This window comes from Branchiostoma belcheri, unplaced genomic scaffold (genome assembly GCF_001625305.1).
Source record: "Branchiostoma belcheri isolate BF01 breed outbred unplaced genomic scaffold, Haploidv18h27 scaffold73, whole genome shotgun sequence".
NCBI classification, from domain to species: Eukaryota; Metazoa; Chordata; class Leptocardii; order Amphioxiformes; family Branchiostomatidae; genus Branchiostoma; species Branchiostoma belcheri.
In genome coordinates, this window is record NW_017804387.1 from 244925 (window position 1) to 265628 (window position 20704).

At 39.0% G+C, this 20704-nt stretch overlaps 1 protein-coding gene across 1 annotated transcript in view; it reads right to left on the reverse strand.

The window, feature by feature from the left end:
- Positions 1-633: 633 nt before the first annotated feature.
- Positions 634-20704, reverse strand: part of LOC109485162 (FERM domain-containing protein 5-like) — a 58799-nt gene continuing 38728 nt past the window's right edge. Inside the window, exons 13-15 of the mRNA XM_019788607.1 lie at positions 9680-9786; positions 5796-6056; positions 634-3192 (exon numbers count right to left, since the gene is read on the reverse strand). Coding sequence (XP_019644166.1) covers positions 2903-3192; positions 5796-6056; positions 9680-9786 — 658 coding nt within the window. The 3' untranslated portion in view covers positions 634-2902. The remainder of the gene's footprint in view (positions 3193-5795; positions 6057-9679; positions 9787-20704) is intronic.

The following is a 20704-nucleotide window of genomic DNA, read 5'->3' on the forward strand; positions in this document are numbered from 1 at the left end:
ATTGGAAGCTACATCTTAAAGTTGATGATACTACAACATAAAGCTTAAACAATTTAAATGATGCTACTCAACTATATGACAGACATGTTAATGAAAATGTAGACTAAGGATAATGTTGTGCTACTAGACACTCTTTCCAATATCTGCTTACTGCAAAACAATGTTATTTGCAGTTATTGTAATTTGTCAAAAATACACAACAGTATAAATCAAAATCACTCCCCTTTCTTTTGATAACATCACACACTAGTTAACATGTGACTGGTAAGATTTAAGATATCATGTAAAATCAAAATCAAGTACATGCAATATAGCAAATTGAGTATTGTAAAAACCAAAGTTTACAGATCTCCAGGCCAATGTAAACTGGTAACTTAATGTTGAATTTCTACATAACGCATTGAGATGACTTTTGATGATATCAATATCATTAACACACCATGTTAAGAAACAACCTTATTTGTAACAGAAAAGACAAGAACAATCACTTTGACATCAACATAACTGCATCAAACCAAACAACAGGTCATAAATATACAAATCAGAAACATAAAAAGCTGTGACAATCATTAATAAAACATGTCATATGATTGAATTTTAAATTAATAAATGGCACAGGAATGTATGATCTCTTGAAGAAAAAGATGTTTGGAAACAGAGTTCAAGTCTTGCTCAACTGTCAACACTCCAGGGAATGTGGATATTACTTTCATAAAGATTTCAACAACTTCTTAGGAAGAGAAATACCCTTGAAGACTCTTAAGATCTTAGATAGAATACCTATTTACAGGATGCATATCATACTTAAAGATCACCAGTGGTGTATCATAACATGTTATCATGTACATCTTTGTAACATGTAATCCCATTGATGAGAGTGATACACTATTCCAATATGCATATTACTGTCATTATGGTGCATTTTGTATTTTGCGTCATTTTCATTTTTTTTGTTGACAATACTTAATTGTAAAACTCAGAAGTTCATCACATTTTACTTAAAACTGGGAGCCTGCACAAATTGTTTCACAAAACCTTCAGATGGCTGTTTCTTACATTTCTTTGGTTAAATGTGTACTAGTCTATTAGATAAGTAACTTGTAACATGTACATGGTAGGGACATTATTGTAAGTTACATGACTGTATAATTAGGCATTAGCAACTGAGTTGGACTTCGGTGTGAGATGCAAAACATGTCCATACCACTTAGATTTTCTGAACCTGTCCCAAAGTTTGACTGCCCGTCCTTTCTGCAGCCCTTGAAAAGCACTTGCATAGCCATTTTCAGTTGCCGTAAATGAGCAGCCTACATGTATTACCCATAAAAAGAGCCTACCTTGTAGGAGTCTGAATGTCAAGGACAATGTACATGTAGCTAGCTGTCTTGAAGAAGACACTGTCAAGTTGCCTCTTCCTCATCCCACCATCATACATGTACCAGAATCATGGTGTACAAGAACAAGTACAGGTATCTGTTTTATACATTGGCCTTCTGCATCCAAAGCTGAATGTACATGTATTATACTGGTTGAGTAACTCCGTCCCTACACAATACACAATACACCTGTGCAAGGTGCGTACATCCAGCATTCTAAAAATGTCAAGATTCTGAGTACAAGGTACAAATTGAAAGCAGATGCAATTTGCTGAATCATCCTCTGAGTCAGTAATCGAGGTCTTGAGCTTTAAAAAATGGTAGGTGCATACGCCTTTCTTCTGATATTGAATTCCAAAATCAGTTTCTTGTTAGGAGCATACTTGTCTCTTTTCCTGCACTTCAAGTTTTTTATTTCAGTCCTCCCCTGATTTGACTCCCCTGACCCTGGTTCATTTTTTCAGGAGGGTTCTCAGTCCTAAAAACTACTTTAATATCTGGAAAGTGGAGAGTCTGACTTTCAACAACTCCTTCACTCTTAGTCCATCAAGCTCGTTGAAAACTATTCTCAGACAGCCACATTTTGCCGTCCTCCATAACGTTCACATGAGATCCTCTGTGCCTTCAATGACATCAACTTGAATGTGAATTGTTAGAGATGTGAAACTTGTAGATCTAGTTTGTTTCCAATAATATATAGTTTAAAAATGTACACTGTAATTTTCAAAACTTGTCATTGTGCAGTAATGATTCTTGAGATGGTGATGTGGTAATAGTTATGGCAATTTTCCATATTCTGGACAAACCTGGAGCTGTAGTGGCAGCGTTGATTGATGTCCTTTTAGGCTTTTTACACTGGCTGATTGTATCTTTGTTGAATCCTTTTGTATCGCTGTAATGAGTTTCAGGATGGGGCAGTGCTGCCCTATTGCTAACACAGCTGATATAGCAGGTATGCCTGATGACTGTGTGGTTTATTGAAGTCAATGCTCTAAAGAGCCATATGCTTAAATGGTCTACCACAGTGCATTCCAAAGTTCTTAAGGGCAATTTGAACTGATCCTTGTTCCATCAAGCATCTCCCTTAGTGCATTCCTGATGCTCAAACCTCAGTCACTGTAAAAGCCTTGGGTTTTGGTGGGGGTGATTTTGTGTGGGGTACCAAGATAGACAGGTGAATTCTGAGGATTTCCTTGCTCAGTCTACTGACCACTTCCATGGTGGGTTCCTCAACGTCCCGGCCGTTCTTCTGTACACACATGGACTTGGACCTCCTGATGGATCGTGACACAAACTTCTTGATGACGTCGGGAGTGGAGGAAGAAGCGTGGTGCTTCAGCGCCACGCCAGGGTCAGACTGTACCCTGCTGATCCTTGCCTTTCTGCTCTGCGTCTCCTGTTGGCATGGCGCTTGCCGCTGGTATAACACGGAGGGCGGGAGAGGTTTGTTACAGGTGGGACACAGCCAGGGGTTGTCGTCAGACACGCTGAAAGACGAAACACTACGACAGGATGCAGGCGCAGACTTACAAGTAGAAGACACTGCCAAACCAGTCTTTGAAAGGCTGGTAATATTCGGCATTGAATTGGTGGAACTCGGGGGTCGCACGGATCTGGGAGATTGCCGAGTGATGGAAAGGCGCTTCAAGGACGAGCAGGAGCAGTGCTGCCAGCAGTAGTGTGAAGAACACCACAGCCGACAGCACGGCTTTCCAGACGGCTGCAGCCGCCGATGGCCGCAGCGCGCATGCTGGCTGTAGGTCTTCAGGTCCTTGGGACTTGCCGCTGGATAACGCACATTCTGTCGCTTCTGTTGCTGGAAACAGTACATAGAAAAATCAAGTTTTTTTTAAATAACACACCAACTTGAGGCAGGTGCCAGTTTTCATGATACATAAAGTGCTACAAGCTACACAACTTTTCTCCACCCCACTTCGAAGAAGGAATTCTTTTGTATTACACAGCCACAGGATATGATCACCTCTAGTCATCTCCAGTACACATTTCCCAGGTTTAGAAGTGAGGTTTTCTGCTCAGTTGAATGGGTTAACCAAGGTCCTAAGGCTAAACATAGCAGCCAAGCCTCAGTAATAGCTGTGCATCCAGCTGTTCCTGTGGTTCAAAAGGCAGTCAAGTGAAGGTTGTAATTATTACGCCTTGATCTTTCCGAAATGTCAAAGGCAGAGCTGACACGTCTGGAATAATAATTCTAGGTATCTCAGGCAGGGCATGAAATACCCATCTGCAAGCTGCCCTTTGCAGGCAAAAAACTGAAGTGCAAGCAAAACATTTTATAGACACCTTCAATTCTGGAGACTATCTCAGAGTCTCTAGATAAAACTTCCACAAAATGAGGTGCTTTGAAATAATTCTTATTAATAAGTAAAATCCTAACTTGTTGCTGCCATGCAGTGTTTAGACTTTTAAATTGTTACAGTTAGAAAGGGCTGCTACATGTATCATGATCTTTCAAATTCTGTCCAATTAATTGATTTTTGTAGCAAATGACAAACAGCATTTGGCGAGACATTTAATTTCGAGTGCATCAGTAGACCAAATGATGATAAATCAATGAGATATTCGGTTGTTATTGAAAACAAAGTGTCCTTTTTGATTTTTCAAACTAATGACTCAAAACTGACTAACATCTGTGCAGGGGAAAATTGCTTAGTTTCTGCACCGTGAAGCATGTTATGGTGTTATCATCAGGAGACTAATCTAATTTACAAACACTACTGTTGTTATAATGTGTATGTTATTAATGAAAAAATTTAGCAAAACAAACAACCATTGAGAAAGTCATATTGAGCTCTTTGACATTTGACATTTACCAACATTATTAACAGGGAGTGCCCTAACATCAAACTTTAAGGCTTTTTCATGCCTTGAACTCACAGCGCTAGTTGTCAGAGAATGGTCAGGTTTGGATGAAATGGATTTTGAAAACATGTGAAGAGAACATACTTGAATAAGAAATGCACCCATACTGTTCACCCTTCGCGTTACAAGTGGCAAACGCTGTGAGACGTTTTCATAAATGTACCTTAGTTCGTGAATGGCCGGCGCTAGACAGTGTGCCCTAACGTCACATGCTTTTGTAGTTTTGCTGTCTTCAGAACTTGGTGATGAATTTATATAGTAAACAGATTGAAATAAGAACTGAATTTTATGATATTTGCTTTCTTTTGATGGTAAAATTGTGATTGTGAGTACTTCTCATCTCAGACACGTGAGTAGGGTTGTATGGAACGCAATCAGTCAGTGTTTGGACTGAAAACCTGTCAATGTGGTCCCATGGGAATCATGGGAAATGCAGACGACAGTGGTTTTGATGTTGTTTTTCTTGGGTCGGTTTTCTACAAAACAAACACTCAGGGACTGAAATTTCTACTGATTTGTAAAGCTTTATGTTCTACATGTATGTAACTATGTAGCAGTTGTGTGACTGCTCGGCAAAGGTCCATTTTTCTGGGCACGATCCGCCGCTACCAAGTGACCCTCTTTTCAGCACCATCATTATTGGGGGAACTTCTGTTTCTCAATAAAAAAACAGATAAATAACTATACAGAACTATACTTTGTATGCAAATAACAGCTGTGTGCATTGACTATGTTTACTAACCTTAATTCGCAAAGCCAGTGGCAACAAACATGGTATTATACTTAATAATTATGCATATTAATAAGATCAGTAAAAAATTCCGTTCGAAGTTACGGCATGTGCGAAGTTAGGGCATCCCCCGTTGGAAGTATTTCCAACATAAATTTCTTAATAAATTTCATAATATAAATATCCTAGCTGCTTGGCTATCATGCTACCAAACTAATGCTATGGCATACTGGCAATGTCAGGTTTGACAAAATGATAAAATATACTTTTCATGCTCATGTGAATGTAGTTTAAAACTCATTCACACTCACCAGTTAAAAACTCTTTCTAAAGAGTTAAAACAGGTAAAAGTTGCAACATGATCTGCATGCATGCATGTTTGTAGATACTAGAAATTTAAGTACAAGACCAGTCCTGGAGTTGGTATGTATACAATGTAATGGCTGTCAGTTAAAACTGTATTGTAACCGGTAACTACACTGTACATGTACATGTATATGTCAAAATTTTTCTAAGAAACTATTTTTTTCAAATTTGTATACCAGGTATATAGTAACCTGTATCTACCATACGGTGTAGGGTACATTTTACAAAACCCAAAAAACAGCAAAACCTAGCAAACATTCACAACTGTATGAAAAAGACAACATATAATCCAATGCTTGCATTATTTATGTATAACTTCAAAGTTTGATGTCATATCAGCTTCATGTAGGCTGGCAATTCTTTTCTTGCACGATACAATAAAAAATGCATTCATGCATCCACACGAGAACTGCTTGGTAAGTGATGAGGTACTTGTAACTTACCCCTTGCTGGTTGGCCCAGACCGAGGACCCCGGTGACCGTGCCACCACAGTTGCTACTATGGTGGCCATTAGGCAAACTCTCTTTGGCCAGCAGGTTTTGGTTTTTGCTCGTTTCCTCTGGTGTAGTAGGTTCACTCACACAAGGACTGTATGCAACAGGGGAGGGCGACGAGTCCTTGTGCGTCGTGGTCAAGGAGTTGGCATTGAGCTGTAGTGACTTGATCGGTGTCGATGTCCCAATGGGCTGGAGTTCTTTCAAAGCTTAAAAAAGTGGAAATCTTCTATCAGAAGTAAATATATTGTTATGTAATCATTTTAATTTTCTGTGATATGTAGGCAATAAGGTCCTTGGTATAACAACCCAATATTTGTCACAATTAAAATAACAATTGTAGTATGGTACATGGCAAATAATGTTTCTAGCTTAGGATATGAAATATCAAATTAAATGTTCTTAACAAAATGTTTTATAAACGAGTCCGTCATGCCAGACAGTGTCACGTTACGGAGGTAGGCACACTCAACAGGTGGTTTGCAAACTATCTGAGTTGTGATACATGGTGTAGCATCAACCTGGGGTTACACAAGCTGATGTTCCTCAAGGAAGCATATTAGGCCCACTCTTGTTTCTGACCTTTATAAACGACATCCAAAACCTCCCATGTACATGTACATCCAACATCAACTGCATTCAACGATACGTCAAATTTCAAGTCAGGACCTTGATTCAACTTGGTTCAACGATTGGGCTTCAGCTGCACCCTGACAAATGCAAGGTTATTTTCTATTAAGTCACCACAAAGAAAAGTGCAGCTCCCCCTATTTACATCTCCGGCCAGATCGTTGAACAGGTACCTTTTAACACTCATCTGGTCATTACCGTGCACCAGACCCTACATTGGACAGAGCACATTCAGCTCACCTCCAACAAGGCCAGGAGAACACGGGGACTCCTGTGGAAACTCTGAGGCAAGCTCTCCCAAGAAGCGCTGGAACTGGCTTATTTCATGCTTATTCACACTAAGCTGGAATACTCTAGACTTCTATTCCCCCACCAACATGCCTAAAACCCTGAAACGAGTGCAGTACCACGCAGGTCACCTTGCCACAGGTGCTGCAGCTCGCCACAAATATAATATAAAATGCATTAAAAGAGCGAATGAAGAGCTCTCAATATTAAGAATATGATTAAAAGCATAACATATATCTATTAAAACCAAGTTGACAAAATACGAAAGAGTCGTGATCAACAGAGTTCAGTTTTTATCATATAATTACAACTTCACCGCTCTAGGAAAGAATGACAGTTTGTGTCTCTTAGTCCGGCTTTGTGAAGTCATGGCATGTCTGACTCGCTGGAGGTCGTAGCAAGCCACTTTGTGATGGACGGGATACAGAGCAGTTCATGGTGTTGTCCGTATCTTCCAGGATACTCAGGAGGACACGTCGTGTAGCTTGTTGATGTCTGGACGCCAGGGTCGGCAAGGAGTTCATAATTTTGCACTCCTTCGAAAATGTTTGAAAGTCGATTGGGCAGACCTCCCCATATGGGGTTAGCGTACTCCAAGATCAGGCAGATGCTAAAAAGACACTCACAGGTAGATCTGGGTGAGTACATCTGAGGAAAGTCCAGCTTTCCTGGCGAGATAGTAGATTTTGGGTCGGGTCTTTAAGATAACATAATATACTAGTGTACATGTACAAATGTATATGATATACTGAGCATGGGCATCCCATGTAAGGTCATCTGAAATTTGTACACCAAGAAGTTTGAAAATTGTATTGGTGATGATGATGCTTTTTTGTTATTGTGTAATGTACTGCTATTACTTTTGTATAATTATTGATATTTTGTCGTAGGTCTTGTATATATTTTGATGATTTGTATCTTAGTATTTACGTATTACGCTGCATGTATCATTGGTAGCCGCTACATACCTTCCTTGCTACTGCCTGGCTACCACTTGTCATGTACTGTTGCATCCCCAATACATGAAATGAAAATGTTTTGTAACCTCCTCCACTCTGAATGAATCAGACCAAATATACGTCATGTATACAATCATAATTACACATAATGCTGGCCTTTTGTCTCTTCCATTAACTGCATTTTCTTTTAAAACATTTTACATGACTTGTCACAGATGTCTGGCAATGTACTAGACTAAGTACACATAACATTTGTAAGTACAGTAGAAACAAAAACAGTATAATTTCATTTTCTTGATAATCATTTCATATTTTCATTACAAACATGCTACACGACAAGGACAATGACCTGTGTCTCCTCCTGGCAACATTTCGTCTCAATTTATGGCCACTTTCTACTGGCTGTCATTTTGCCATTGTGAATGTCAGACTAAAGTGGCACATGATCCTACAGGAGGTAATTTCAGAATTCCCTCGGCTAACCCACTACTGCTGCTAATACAGGCTACGCATCCATGATTGGAATGAAGAGAAGGCCTACAATGTACACCCGAAGGGTTGCGACGTGCAGGATGCACACGTTGTAAAATGTATTCATCAGATAAGTTGCACAGCCAGGAAAATGTTTCTCATTTAGCACCGCTGTGATTGAAATAGCAGGTTAACACTCTCCCAAGCTGTGTGAGACTGATAAGCATACAGGCTCTGGACAGCCAACATGGTACTGTGATACATGAAAAGGAGTTTCCACCACACATGCACATGTAAATCTTCAGCTCAACTCACAATGATACAAAATTCCAACTGAAATTTATTGAATTATCAATAAATTGTTCTTAATTTTCTATTATAATTCTATGAATTTGTAAAGAGGGCATGATGTTGGTCAAAATTATAAGAACTAATAAATTACATCATCATCAACGGTCAACCGTATTAGTTGGGGGTGAACAAATAATAAAAAAACAAGTTCTTTTTTCACACCAAATGGCTCAATTTGAAAAATACAATATTACATACAATCTTACAAATGACGAGCCTCAATACCTGAACACCCGACCAACATCATAAATTTTGGTAAATCTTTTGGCATAATGGTCATCTAGAGGCAAGATTATATATTACTGTAACAGTATATGGCATCTACTGAAATTTTTGGAATGAAAAAAAAAGTTTTTTTCTAAAATTTGAAATGCAAATACCCATTGTTCCTGCCTACCATCTTCAGTTGAAATTATTAAAAATCACCTAAAATAGCATACATGTACACCTTGCAAAGTTACCACCAAGCCCCACTTACATAAGAACCAAAGTGTTGACTGACATGCCCAAAAAAACATTATTAATAATGTATACATTGGTTTGAAACAGTTTTACCTCAAGATTAACAATGCATACTTAAAAGCAGCATGCATAATCCCCATAATCCATTAAGACATTTTTGGAAGATTCTAAATGGTCTTGCAGAAAATCAGCTGAAATTAATTTAGTGCAGCAGTTCCTTAATTCCAAATATAAATTTTAACAAGTTCAGAGAAGCAGCTCAACTTGTCCTGAAACATCTCAAGCATGAAAGGTGTCTGACACGTAGTGGACAATTTTCCACACCGATGAGATAGGCACAGGCAGTGGTCTGTTTCACTGCCCTATAGTTATGTGAAGCATGAAATATTGATCTAGCGGCTCCATTAGAGCCTGCCTCAGAGTATGATGGACAATTTATGGTCAATTATCCATCACCAAAAGAACAGGTCCAGTTGTGCGTGAACTGTATGTGCCAGGACCAACTGTAACTGTCCGTATGGGCCAAGACCAACAACGTAGACGAAAAATTCTACAAAGAATCAGTCAGAAAATAGATGCAACAGACGTTAGTCAACAGAGTGTAGTATGTAGACATTTAAGAAATTGCCTCTCCTATATTTGTCCAATCTGGGACTTCCAAGCTGACTTACCATCGTGGAATGTCTCATTAAGCGGTGAGCTCTCTGATGTTTCTCCCTCCTCCTCCTCCTCACCTGCCTTCTTCTTCTTTGCTACCAGCTCTGGCTTGGTCGGTGACCTGAGAGGTAAAACCAGTCAAAGCCGGCGGTGAAGAAGTGCCGCGCATGGTTGATTTGCAGGTAATGACAGAGCTCCCTAGGAGGATCATGGGGCACGCAAGCCGCAGAATAACAAGCAGTCTGTGCACGTACTTTGCATAAGTACATGGGGGGACCAGATCGTGGCCATGAAAAATTCATGCTGTTGTCCAAACTTTGGACTACATCAAGTCGAGTCAGCAGGAAAATGAAAAAAAAACATAGTGCAGTGTGTTTCAGAGGGTCAAGATTTCTAAATTTTCCTTCCGTGCCCGACATGGTATTATGTCATATATAATTGAGATGACAGAAAATAATTTCTAGCTGGTTAGAACACTGCAGCTACATATACACCCATGGACATGTGCAGAATCACAAGATGGTTTGTACATGCACTACGGGTAGTACATGTACCTGGTACATCAAAAACTTAATAACGCTGGGCTAGACAAATTTGTTCCTCCTCTCCAAGTTCAGGCCATTTTCATCAGTACTTGTTGCTCATCATCATCATCATCATCATCATCCGTATTAGCCGCTAAGCCCAACATGATTAAAGGAATGCAGGTTTTGCACATCCCTTCAAGGGCTTTAAACTGCAACGATTTTCATCTACCAATAAATCAGTAAATCCTCTGAAATCCCATATTTTGCTAAGTTGTCAAAATGGCAGCTTAGGTTATAGCATTTTACATCATTAACCACAAGAGGGAAGTCATGGTTGAAAGCTTATCATATCCTCTCCATCACCAGTACTGTACATCATGACTGACAATTTTCATCATTTGGCTATAGATAAACTCCCGGGTAATTCAACTTTCTTGCTACAAGAAACAGCCAGGAAACTTGCTGCCCTACATGTATGTGCTATTACTAGTAGGCACCGGAAGTTAAATTTCACATCCACCATAAAGTTGAACTTTGTAATGAAAGGAAAGGAAAGTGATCTCAATACAGTTTTAGCTAACTGATTAGAGCTAATCTCCCACTTGCCGTGACAGAGAAGACAGACGCTGTGTACAGTACATTAGTATATACAGGTTACCCCTAGCTCTTTTTGACAAGCACAATGAACAGTGGACCCGGTGACAGCATAATGTCCTGTCCTAAGGGCTGCAACCCTTTCCACTAAGTGTACATGTTGGGTGAGCAATATCGGCCAGGATTCAAACTCCCTTAAACCTCTTGGTCCCGTGGTAGGGTTGCAAACCGCTGGACTACATACGCTCCCTAATGACATGACAGTTTCTATTGTGACTATACACAGCAGAAGTTCGGGGGTATAGTGGAACTCGTTTGGAAATAAAGAGTTACATGATTGTACATGAGTTCAAATGATGTCAACAGTAGCCATATATCCAAATCTAATTTATCAGGTAGTTAGATAATTAATGTAAGCTATCAGGTCTCTTTTGTTCACTCTCCTTTTAAATATTGGCAAAGAAGAAGACAGAGACTATAGGACTGGTTTGGGTTCCAGTGTATGATGATAGAAGGAATCCGCAAATATGTAGAGGCCATGATCCAATGATCATAAATATTGTGTTTGTCAAAAAGAGCTATGGGAATGTCCCTGTTGTAATGAACCCTGTAGCACAGTACTCAGTCTGTAAACATTGTCTGTCCTTTCTGCTCTGACCAGTGGCAGGTTTAGCTCTTCTGTGAGATAAACTGGTTTGAGATCTCTGAGAAACTGGTCTGAAATTAGATGAGGTAGAAAATATATCCACCTCAGAGCCATGATTATGCACTAAATGCAGTTCGATGCTCACTTGTAGGCAAATTTCTCCACTCAAAAGGCTACTACTTTGTATTCTCTGGTGAGTTGAGAACCTTTTTGCACTCATAACGTCACCTCCCTGCCCTGTGTCAGAATCTGGTTTGCAGTGACAGGCTGGGTGATGGAGCCTGATGAGCTTCTACAGCTCAATCTCAGCTCAGTCCCGTCCAGTCTGATTAACCTGCCTTTCAGACGAGGGCTGTGTACTGGTACTCTGTGAAAGTGAAAGTGATCTCGAACCAGTTTAGCTCACTGAAGAGCTAATCTTCCACTGGTCGTTACAGAGAAGACAGACGCTATGTACAGTATTTACAGGTTCATTGTACCGGGGAAATTCCCCCTAGCTCTTTTCAACAAGCGCAATGAACAGTGGACCACGGCTTAACGTCCCGTCCTAAGGACGTAGCATGCATGTCGGGTGAGCGACAACAGCCGGGATTCGAACTCCCAACCTCTTAGTCCACAGGCAGGATCACTAACTAATGGACTACGCACGCGACTTGACTTTGTAGTACTGTACTCAGGTACAGTACCACAAAAACTGATTAGGTACAGGTCCAAAATACCTAAATCACTTTTAAAGTAGTAAGTACCCTCGGGCTGGTACTGTACAGACTTATCGTATAAAGTTACAATACTTACATTGTACAATACATGCTTATTTGTGGCCTATGGTCCCCCCTGGGACCCCGAGACAGAATTGGCAGTGGCAAACTATCCTGAAAGAAGATCGGTTGCATACATGTAGTATACATGTATTACACAATGTCATGTACAATGTAGCTACCCTCCCTCTAGATGTCACTTTCATCAGGTTTGTGTGACATTGAGGCCACCACATAAGGTAACAGACGAAAACTAAATTTTTGTGCACGGTTTGCCTTAGAATTCTCCATAAAAAAACTTGCCCTTAACTGTCAAGCTTATTAAAGAACTGTTGCTGCTATAGAAGAAGTTTAGAACATGTTAATTTGTTGAATTGTTCAGGTACAGGACCTGGTACAGTACGTCCAGCATCTGCTGGGAGACAAGTACAATCAGCTAACTGGGAAGCAGATCGCCAACCTTGCTTGCGACAAGGGGCAGTGGAGGGATCTTGCAGTCACCTGCGCAGCAGCCGACTGATGATGACAGTACCTACATGATGATTGTAAACCTGTGTACCATTGTACCTGTTCCTAAAATCTGGACTAAAAGCTCAATTTCAGACTTTCAAAGAGAAACCCTCAAAATAGACTCATGTCATTATACATTGTAGTTACTGTGCGAAATTATTGTAGAGAAAATGATTGTGTGAAGTTTGATACAAGCATTGCTCTAAGCCATGTTTTTCCCCATTACATGTAACAAAGATTTCCCTCAGTCTTCATTTATGTCCAAAGAACAAGGTTGCTACATAATATAATCCCTTCAGCGCTGGTCTGGAGAATGTAATTCCTATGGAAACTAAATGACAGGTAACCCATACAAATTATGCTGCAGATTTCTATTAAGTTATGAATGACTTTCTCATGGATAGTGGATATTGGGCCTGCTAAAGTTTAATCTCTGGGACCAAGAAATTGCTTTGGGGAGTGCTTGCCACAGTTTAATCTTGTAATGGGTGGGGTTTCATTTTATGGAACTTGATTGTATGGGTAAGGGTCCTGATTCTCTAGGATTGGCAATGGCCATGAAGTATGCCCAAAGGAGCATCTGATTCAACAAATTTCAAGTGATCACATGTCATGGTCAGACTGGTCTTTGGCCTTGTTCACACAAAACCGCCTGAACTGCAATTCGGGTAACTTGCATTCCTCACATCTGGTCCACGTGCCACACGTTCCTTTAAAACCGTGCCCGATCACAATTCGCCTGAGCTACATTTATTGTTGTTTGATGAAAACACGCAAGGTAGCGTGTTATCAATGTCAGAGGTCAACGACATGCTTGCTGGTGCCCCCCTCCCAGCGTACCTTCGCCAAATGCCGAGAATATTTTTACCGCATTTTTTATGTAAATTAGATCCTGATTTGCATGATATGCATCTCATTATGTTTATCTTTACCTGAGGCACCTACCTACCAAAAACAATGGAAAAACCATGCCCCATGCAGTTACAATGTATTTGCAATCAAATTCTGAAACAAAAATGCCTACTTCAGTTCCAAAGAAGCTGCCAGGAGGCCAAAAATTACACGTCATAGTCCCAGTCCCAACAGCTTTTGACTACTTCAATATCATCAACCTGCAACTGTAACACTTCCGGAAAATTTTACCTCAAACTTTGAAGCTCCACTGCAATACCTAAAGCAGCCACCAGGAGGCCCATTATTGAATTTGATCAACTGCGTCTTTCCTGTCCCTACTTAACCACTAAATATCATTAACAACCATCCGTATTGTTTTGAGTTATGTTGTACACAAACATGAAACAAAACCCAGCAGTAACGTAGGAACATGATAGCATAACCATATTCGAACTTGAACTTTGTTTCTATAACCGCTGCTCACCTATTAGATATCATTAAGGCCACACCAATTTAATTTCTTGGTTAACGGATTTTTCCAGAAAAATAATGGAGCGGGCGGGAGAAAAAAAATAAAACTAAAAACAGGCCTAGGTATCCTATTATGGCCCAAAATGGTATGAATTATGGCCCATGAAGCCAACACACCAGGCTGGTTCAAAATTTAAACAATGAATTTTGAACTTTTAATGATACCATTGCATTGAAAGATGTAACAACTGTAACAACTAGGATGGAAAGGTCTGTTTTCAACTGTTCAGGGCAAAATATGAGCATTTTGCAGTTGATACTGGATTTTTATTTTTATTTGCAAAACTGAAAAAAATGAAGCGGCGAATCTGTTAACCAAGAAATTAAATTGGTGTGGCCTAAGATACATCATGCATGCATACAATCGACAAATGCACAAAAACTCCACTGCAGTACAATTGGGAAAAGCCAGGTGGACCATTTTTGACCTTGCACTACAGCTACCCACAGGCCAAAAATTGACAAAAATCCATCCACAAATACTCAAGTTATGATGTTGACCTACATACAGAGACACACCAGAGCTGGTCCACCAGAAATCAACCGAAAACATACTTTTCTGACAAAAGCAATAATTCCTTGATGTGATAAAGATGGTTCTGTAATCCTTCAGTCTCCTGTCATATTACAATCATCTAACAGCACTACCAGTTCTTAAACCTGTCATAGTCAATATTACAGTTACAGTGTTCTATAGACTTTTACAAATGACCAGATTCTTCTATATGATTCTGACACAATACAGAAAAACATAATAAATTAACCTCCTTGCTTGAGATTGTATTGAATTTATATAGATTGTGACATGTGACATATTTCCAACGAAACAGTGATCTGATTACCGTCACCCAAGGTAAAGTTGCAACTCAAAAAGCCTGGAACTGAATTTCACGGTCCATGTTTGAATGAAAATAATCTGTCACACTATGAACATGCACACCATCAGGGAAATTGGGAAGAGACAAATTCTGAGATAACGGCCCCCATGCTGAAAGAACTGATTACAACAAAAGGTACTTTCCACCCACCTACGATGCTCTGTCTAGTGTATCAATAAAACATCTTTGTTGCAATCACTTATCCAAGATTAATCAGAGAAGAGTGGAAAGTAATGCTGTCTAGTAGCAGTGCCCTTTGTCGTAAATTGTACCACCATTGTCAAATCAAAAGGGGTATAAAATCACTAAATACTTTTTGATATTAACTGTTCCTGTCAAATGCATGAAAGTGTACAAAACTACAGATTCTTGAAATACTCTATGATATAAACTGGTGACAATTATCACATACAGTACTGTAAACCGTACTTCTATAATAGAAAAAAAAATGGGGAAAAATTTGATGGACATAAAGAAAATCACCATCATAGCATTTAGCATACAGGTAACTTGAGATCTTCATCAATCAGAATCGTATATAATTGTAATAACAATCCAGATATAACTTGCTTATGCATACATTTGTACATGTAAATTTGTATTTTACAAGCAATATCCTCAAAAATTTAACCCGCGAGATGTCATAGGTATAATTGGCATCATAGTCATCATTGGCCATACATGTAGTCTCCCACAGCTACTGCTACACCACTGACAGCAGTTTCAACAAAAAATATTCAACTGAAATAAAATGTACTGAAACTACATCACAGGAAGTTAAATTACCTTAAGTGGTTTAAAACATTTGCTTTCTCCAGGGAATGTCGCTGTCAGCTTCTAATGCATCCGATACATTTTCTACACAACTGAACTTGAACTTTTGATATATTAAGTAATGTAACGTTACATGTACATTTGTACATTACCATAACATCAAAGACATGCTAGCAAAAAGACATAAAGCCCAGCGAGATTTCTAATGGATTTTTCTACAATAGAGCGGTAAACAAGCCTACCTTATCAGGATGAAGCAAGCCAGGCTACTGCTTTCTGCTGTGTTATGATTTGAGCTAGTTTGATAGCAGGGCTGAACCAATACTGCTAAATGCTAAATCTTTTTTTATACTCTCAAAAATTCAACAAACAGGCAAAAAAATATCATAGATTGCCATCCTATTTATATTATTCTGCTTAGATGTAACTATTTCACTTTTTATATTCTATTTTTATATTAATCTAAAAGTCCCTAATATTCTCCTTTTCACCATAATGGACTCTTCCTTTGAAGGTGACATTGTCCATGTTTTGACCATAATCTCATCAACAATTCATAAAGAGGGCAGCTGGCCTCAGCCAGAATGATGATGAGTCTGTAATTGTAATTATAGGAGGGAACAATTGACGATAATTGTTTCAAAGTCTTGCTAATTGAAGGACTAAGTACAAAGAGTAAAGAGTTGGCACATGTTCAGGTACATTGTGATAAAGTCAAAAGAAGCTTTAAGTGTCGATACATACATGACTGTAATATTAGTTATAAATTGTGTGGAGACTGGGAGCATTCATTTATTAGGACAAAATGTTGGCACAAGTCTGCAACAGGGGACAAGTAACGGTTGTAATTTATTACCAGGGCACAGCTCCTCTCTGTGATTGAATGAGTGTTTCAGTTGAGGCCACATTTTGCAGGAGTAATTTCATCATCGATCTTTTTAATGAGGATATTATATGAGAAGAAGGGAAGCATGTTAAATGTCATTACAATCTTGCTGTATCACAGATTCAATTTTCTGAAGTTGGTCCCAGGTTTCTCATCAAAGTGTAATTGAAGTTTTTCCCTCGGCATTGTTGCTTGCAGTAGAGAAAGTGTTAAAGCTGCATTGTGTAACATTTAGGACAATACAAAAAGTCAATTTTCTGGTAATTTTTTTTACAAAGTAAGTTGAATCAACCCTACTCTATTGCAAATAAGTGCCATTCAGGAAGTGGAGGTGCCAAAATATGACGCCTTACAAGTGTGTTTACAAGCTGGAAACACATACATTTTGTACAGCTGCCGGTGGGCTGTTTTAGCAACCACCAGTAATGACATTATAATGTAATGTGAGACACAAATATGCTGAAAATTAAATTACAATGATTACACAAATATTTTCAATTTTCAATAAGTTTCAATTTTTGGTGGCAAAAATGTTACATAATTTATTACATAAAGATAAACCTGTCTTTTGCACGAAAACTAAAATCAGCATAGATTCAAGAAGGTCTGACGTGTAAAGAAATGTTAATCTTGCTTCTCTGCTAATCTCCTATTCAGAAGCTGGCATCCCGACAAGTTGATAAAGTCTGTGCAATCCATTTCCACTGCACCATTTCCGAAGCTCTGATTTACAGCGTTCTACACGGAGGCTTTGTTGTTCAAATCACTATAACATTCACTGACACCCAAGGTTGTCAAAGTCATCCACCTTCACAGTGTTCTAGCCAGCGTCCATCTTTCCGTCATTTGATGGAATTCTGCTGCTAAGGATGGACAGAAACTTTGCCCAGTCTGTCATCTTTGCCGGAAAAAATTGGCATGGTAAGATAAAAAAATTACACAGTGTGGAAGATGTCATTTAAGTAAGCTCAGTCTACTAGCAAAAATTGCCACTCAGGAAATAGCGTTCCAAGATTTCAACAAAATTTTCACAGAGGATCCCCCTAGAATTCGGTGCTGGACATGATGTTAAGGCCACACCAATTTAATTTGTTGATTCTCGGATTTTTGCAGAAAAAATATGAAGCGACAGGGCGAAAAAAAACAACAGGTCTAGGCAATCTCCTATCATAGCCCCAAATGCAACGATAGGAGCCATGAACTCAACACAAAAGGCTGGGCTAATATTTAAACAATGATTTTTGAACTTTCTATCAAACCACTGCATTGATAGATGAAAAAACTGTAACAAGTAGGAAGAAATGGACTTTCCTCAACTGTTGGGGGCAAATTATGACCATATTTGAGTTGATTCAGAACCAGAATCATCTTTTTTTTTTCAAATCAGAAAAAAATGAAGAGGCAAATCCGAGAACCAACAAATTAAATTGGTGTGGTCCAAGCAAAATTATGCATGGCATACTTTAGAAGCATCAACAATTGTACATGTACATTCACATTACATGATTTTGTTACGTTTGGAGGATATATTATTAAGATAATATAAAACTTTGCTATACAAAGACTGAACTAGAGCTGTGAATCTCCTGGAGTTAACAAAGGTGTGTGTACATTTGTATTTTCAGTATGTCATGATTATGTATTCTGCTTGAAGTCTGCGCTGAAAAGGTTGGAGTCTAAGAAGTGAAAATGCAAGTTCATCCATCTGTGAAATTGACAAGAAACAGGATAAAATTTCCTCGGTACATCCAACACCATCCATCTTGGGTTTCCTCTGACAGAATACAATATAACATGGCTTTTTGAAAATCAATATCCAATGGAGGCAGCCAGAAGAGTGTAATATGTGGCCTAAAGTAGAGGTCATATGGAGTGGGAAAAGAATTAGAATCAATGCTGGAAGTGTCAGTTGTGTAATAACCCACAGCTGGTGTATGGATTAGGTACATGTAATTGATATTTTCTGAGGTCTCAGATCTCATGACTAACTAAAACTGGTCATGAAGAATTGACTCCGATATAAGTACTTGTATCTTCAAAAGCAGTAGATATACAATGTACACATGTATAGCAGTGGAAACAATTGAAATAACTTCATCAATTCAGGCAGGTTTTAAGGCAAAGAGATTTGAATCAATGTAGACAACTTGACTACTCTTCCTAAACGCACCCAATGCAATTTTAGGGTGGCAATACTAGATTTTCAAAGTCAATTTACAACTAAGTTTGATGAATCAATCCTACCCCTGATAGCATGCTAATATCTGTGAGACAAAAATGCAACATTGCTGACAAAACGGTTGCTTGTTTTGCATCATAGGCTGGTTCTAGCTATTCATTTGCAGTACCCAAAAAATAAAGGGACCCCTTTACATACATGAAGGTTGTTTTGGGCTATTTCAAATGCTTCAAGTATGAACTTATGATCCTAAGAAATGGCAGTAGATATCACTATCAGCACTGAAATTGCATTGGATGCCTTTGAGATATACATGTAGGCATGGTCTACAATCATTAAACCACTTGCAGAATGCTTAATATTAGAATCAAGGTTAATGCAGTCCTTTACTAATATGATCACAGAAAATCCTTCCACGAGTGTGACATTTCAAATGATAAAGTACAACATTACAACATAAAATTGTCCATAAAAATGTCCATAACCATATACTATTAGGTAACTTGAGGATTACAGTGATGGCTTGCACTTTTCTGCCTCATTTAGAAATTCTCCACAAACATCAAGTTTATGATGTTGCCAACAGTAGATTGAATCGACAACTCATGATCAGCATGGGTGCGTCTATAATGGACTAGCAGCTAGCATGGTCGATATGAGTTCAGCATTTATTGACATGGTACATTGTTGTTCTGTTCTTGCTGAAGGACATTCAAGGACTTCTACACTGGTTTATTGAATTTTCCACCCATTTACCCTTGATCAGCTGTGAAATTTCAAAGTAACGCGTAAGCGTAATTTTGATGGGCATATATCTGCCATTTACCTTCTTCATTACGCATATTTGATGGTCTCATAATCTGTAATGGACCGTTTCACATTTTCAACTGGGAGGAGGAGAAACCCCGTCACACATTCATCACGACCTTGACCTGAACACCTGCTGACCAGGGTCAGGAGCATTCTGGCCAGATTTATGCCACACCTACCTTTCTATACGAATTAATATGAATTTGAGTTACATTTGAGTCAAATTTGACTCCTGAACATGCACAGAACACTGCTGACTGTACTCCTGAATTGGCGGGTGTACTGCTGACTTACAGCCAAATACCAGCCAACCATGTATGGTCAAACCTACTGAACAACCCGAACTGTTTCAAACATTTTTAAACATTCCTGGCACAGATGAATATACTAGCTCACCTTGCTGAACACCCTGATGATTTTCCAGCAACCTACATGTACTCCTAACCAATGTTGGAGGTGTTCTTGTTTTTGGGAGGCCATATTCGATATTCATGAATATGGGACAGGGGCTTTACACAGAAATCCTGCTACGAGAAAGATCTTTGCTTCAAGGACACAATGCACAACATCTTGACCCCTAAAGCCAACAACAACCCATCATCATCAGCCTCCTCCGTTTCAGTAGATGATGGACTTGGTCCAGGACAATATGAGACAATTATTAGAACACGCCTATTACAATGTATAATCGGAAACTATTAAATATATTAGTTTAGCTGGGAGGAGGAGAAATGGGCAACGACTCAGTCTGGGAAACTTCTTTACACAGAAAATACTGTCACAGTGCCAATAGTAATACATGTATGAGAAAGATTCTTGCTTCAAGGACACAGTGCAGGACATTCTTGACCCCAAGCCAACAACCCATAGTTGGAACATAACTTCAAATGTATTACATTGAACGTTACATTGTAGTGTCCTGAAGGCTGAAGCAATATCATAAGAGAAAGGAGATAGCTGCATAGCTGCTGTACATGCATATAAGAATATTCTATTGACCTTACAGCAAAGATTGATTAATGCCCACTTTTTTTGCACAACTGTGGAGAGGT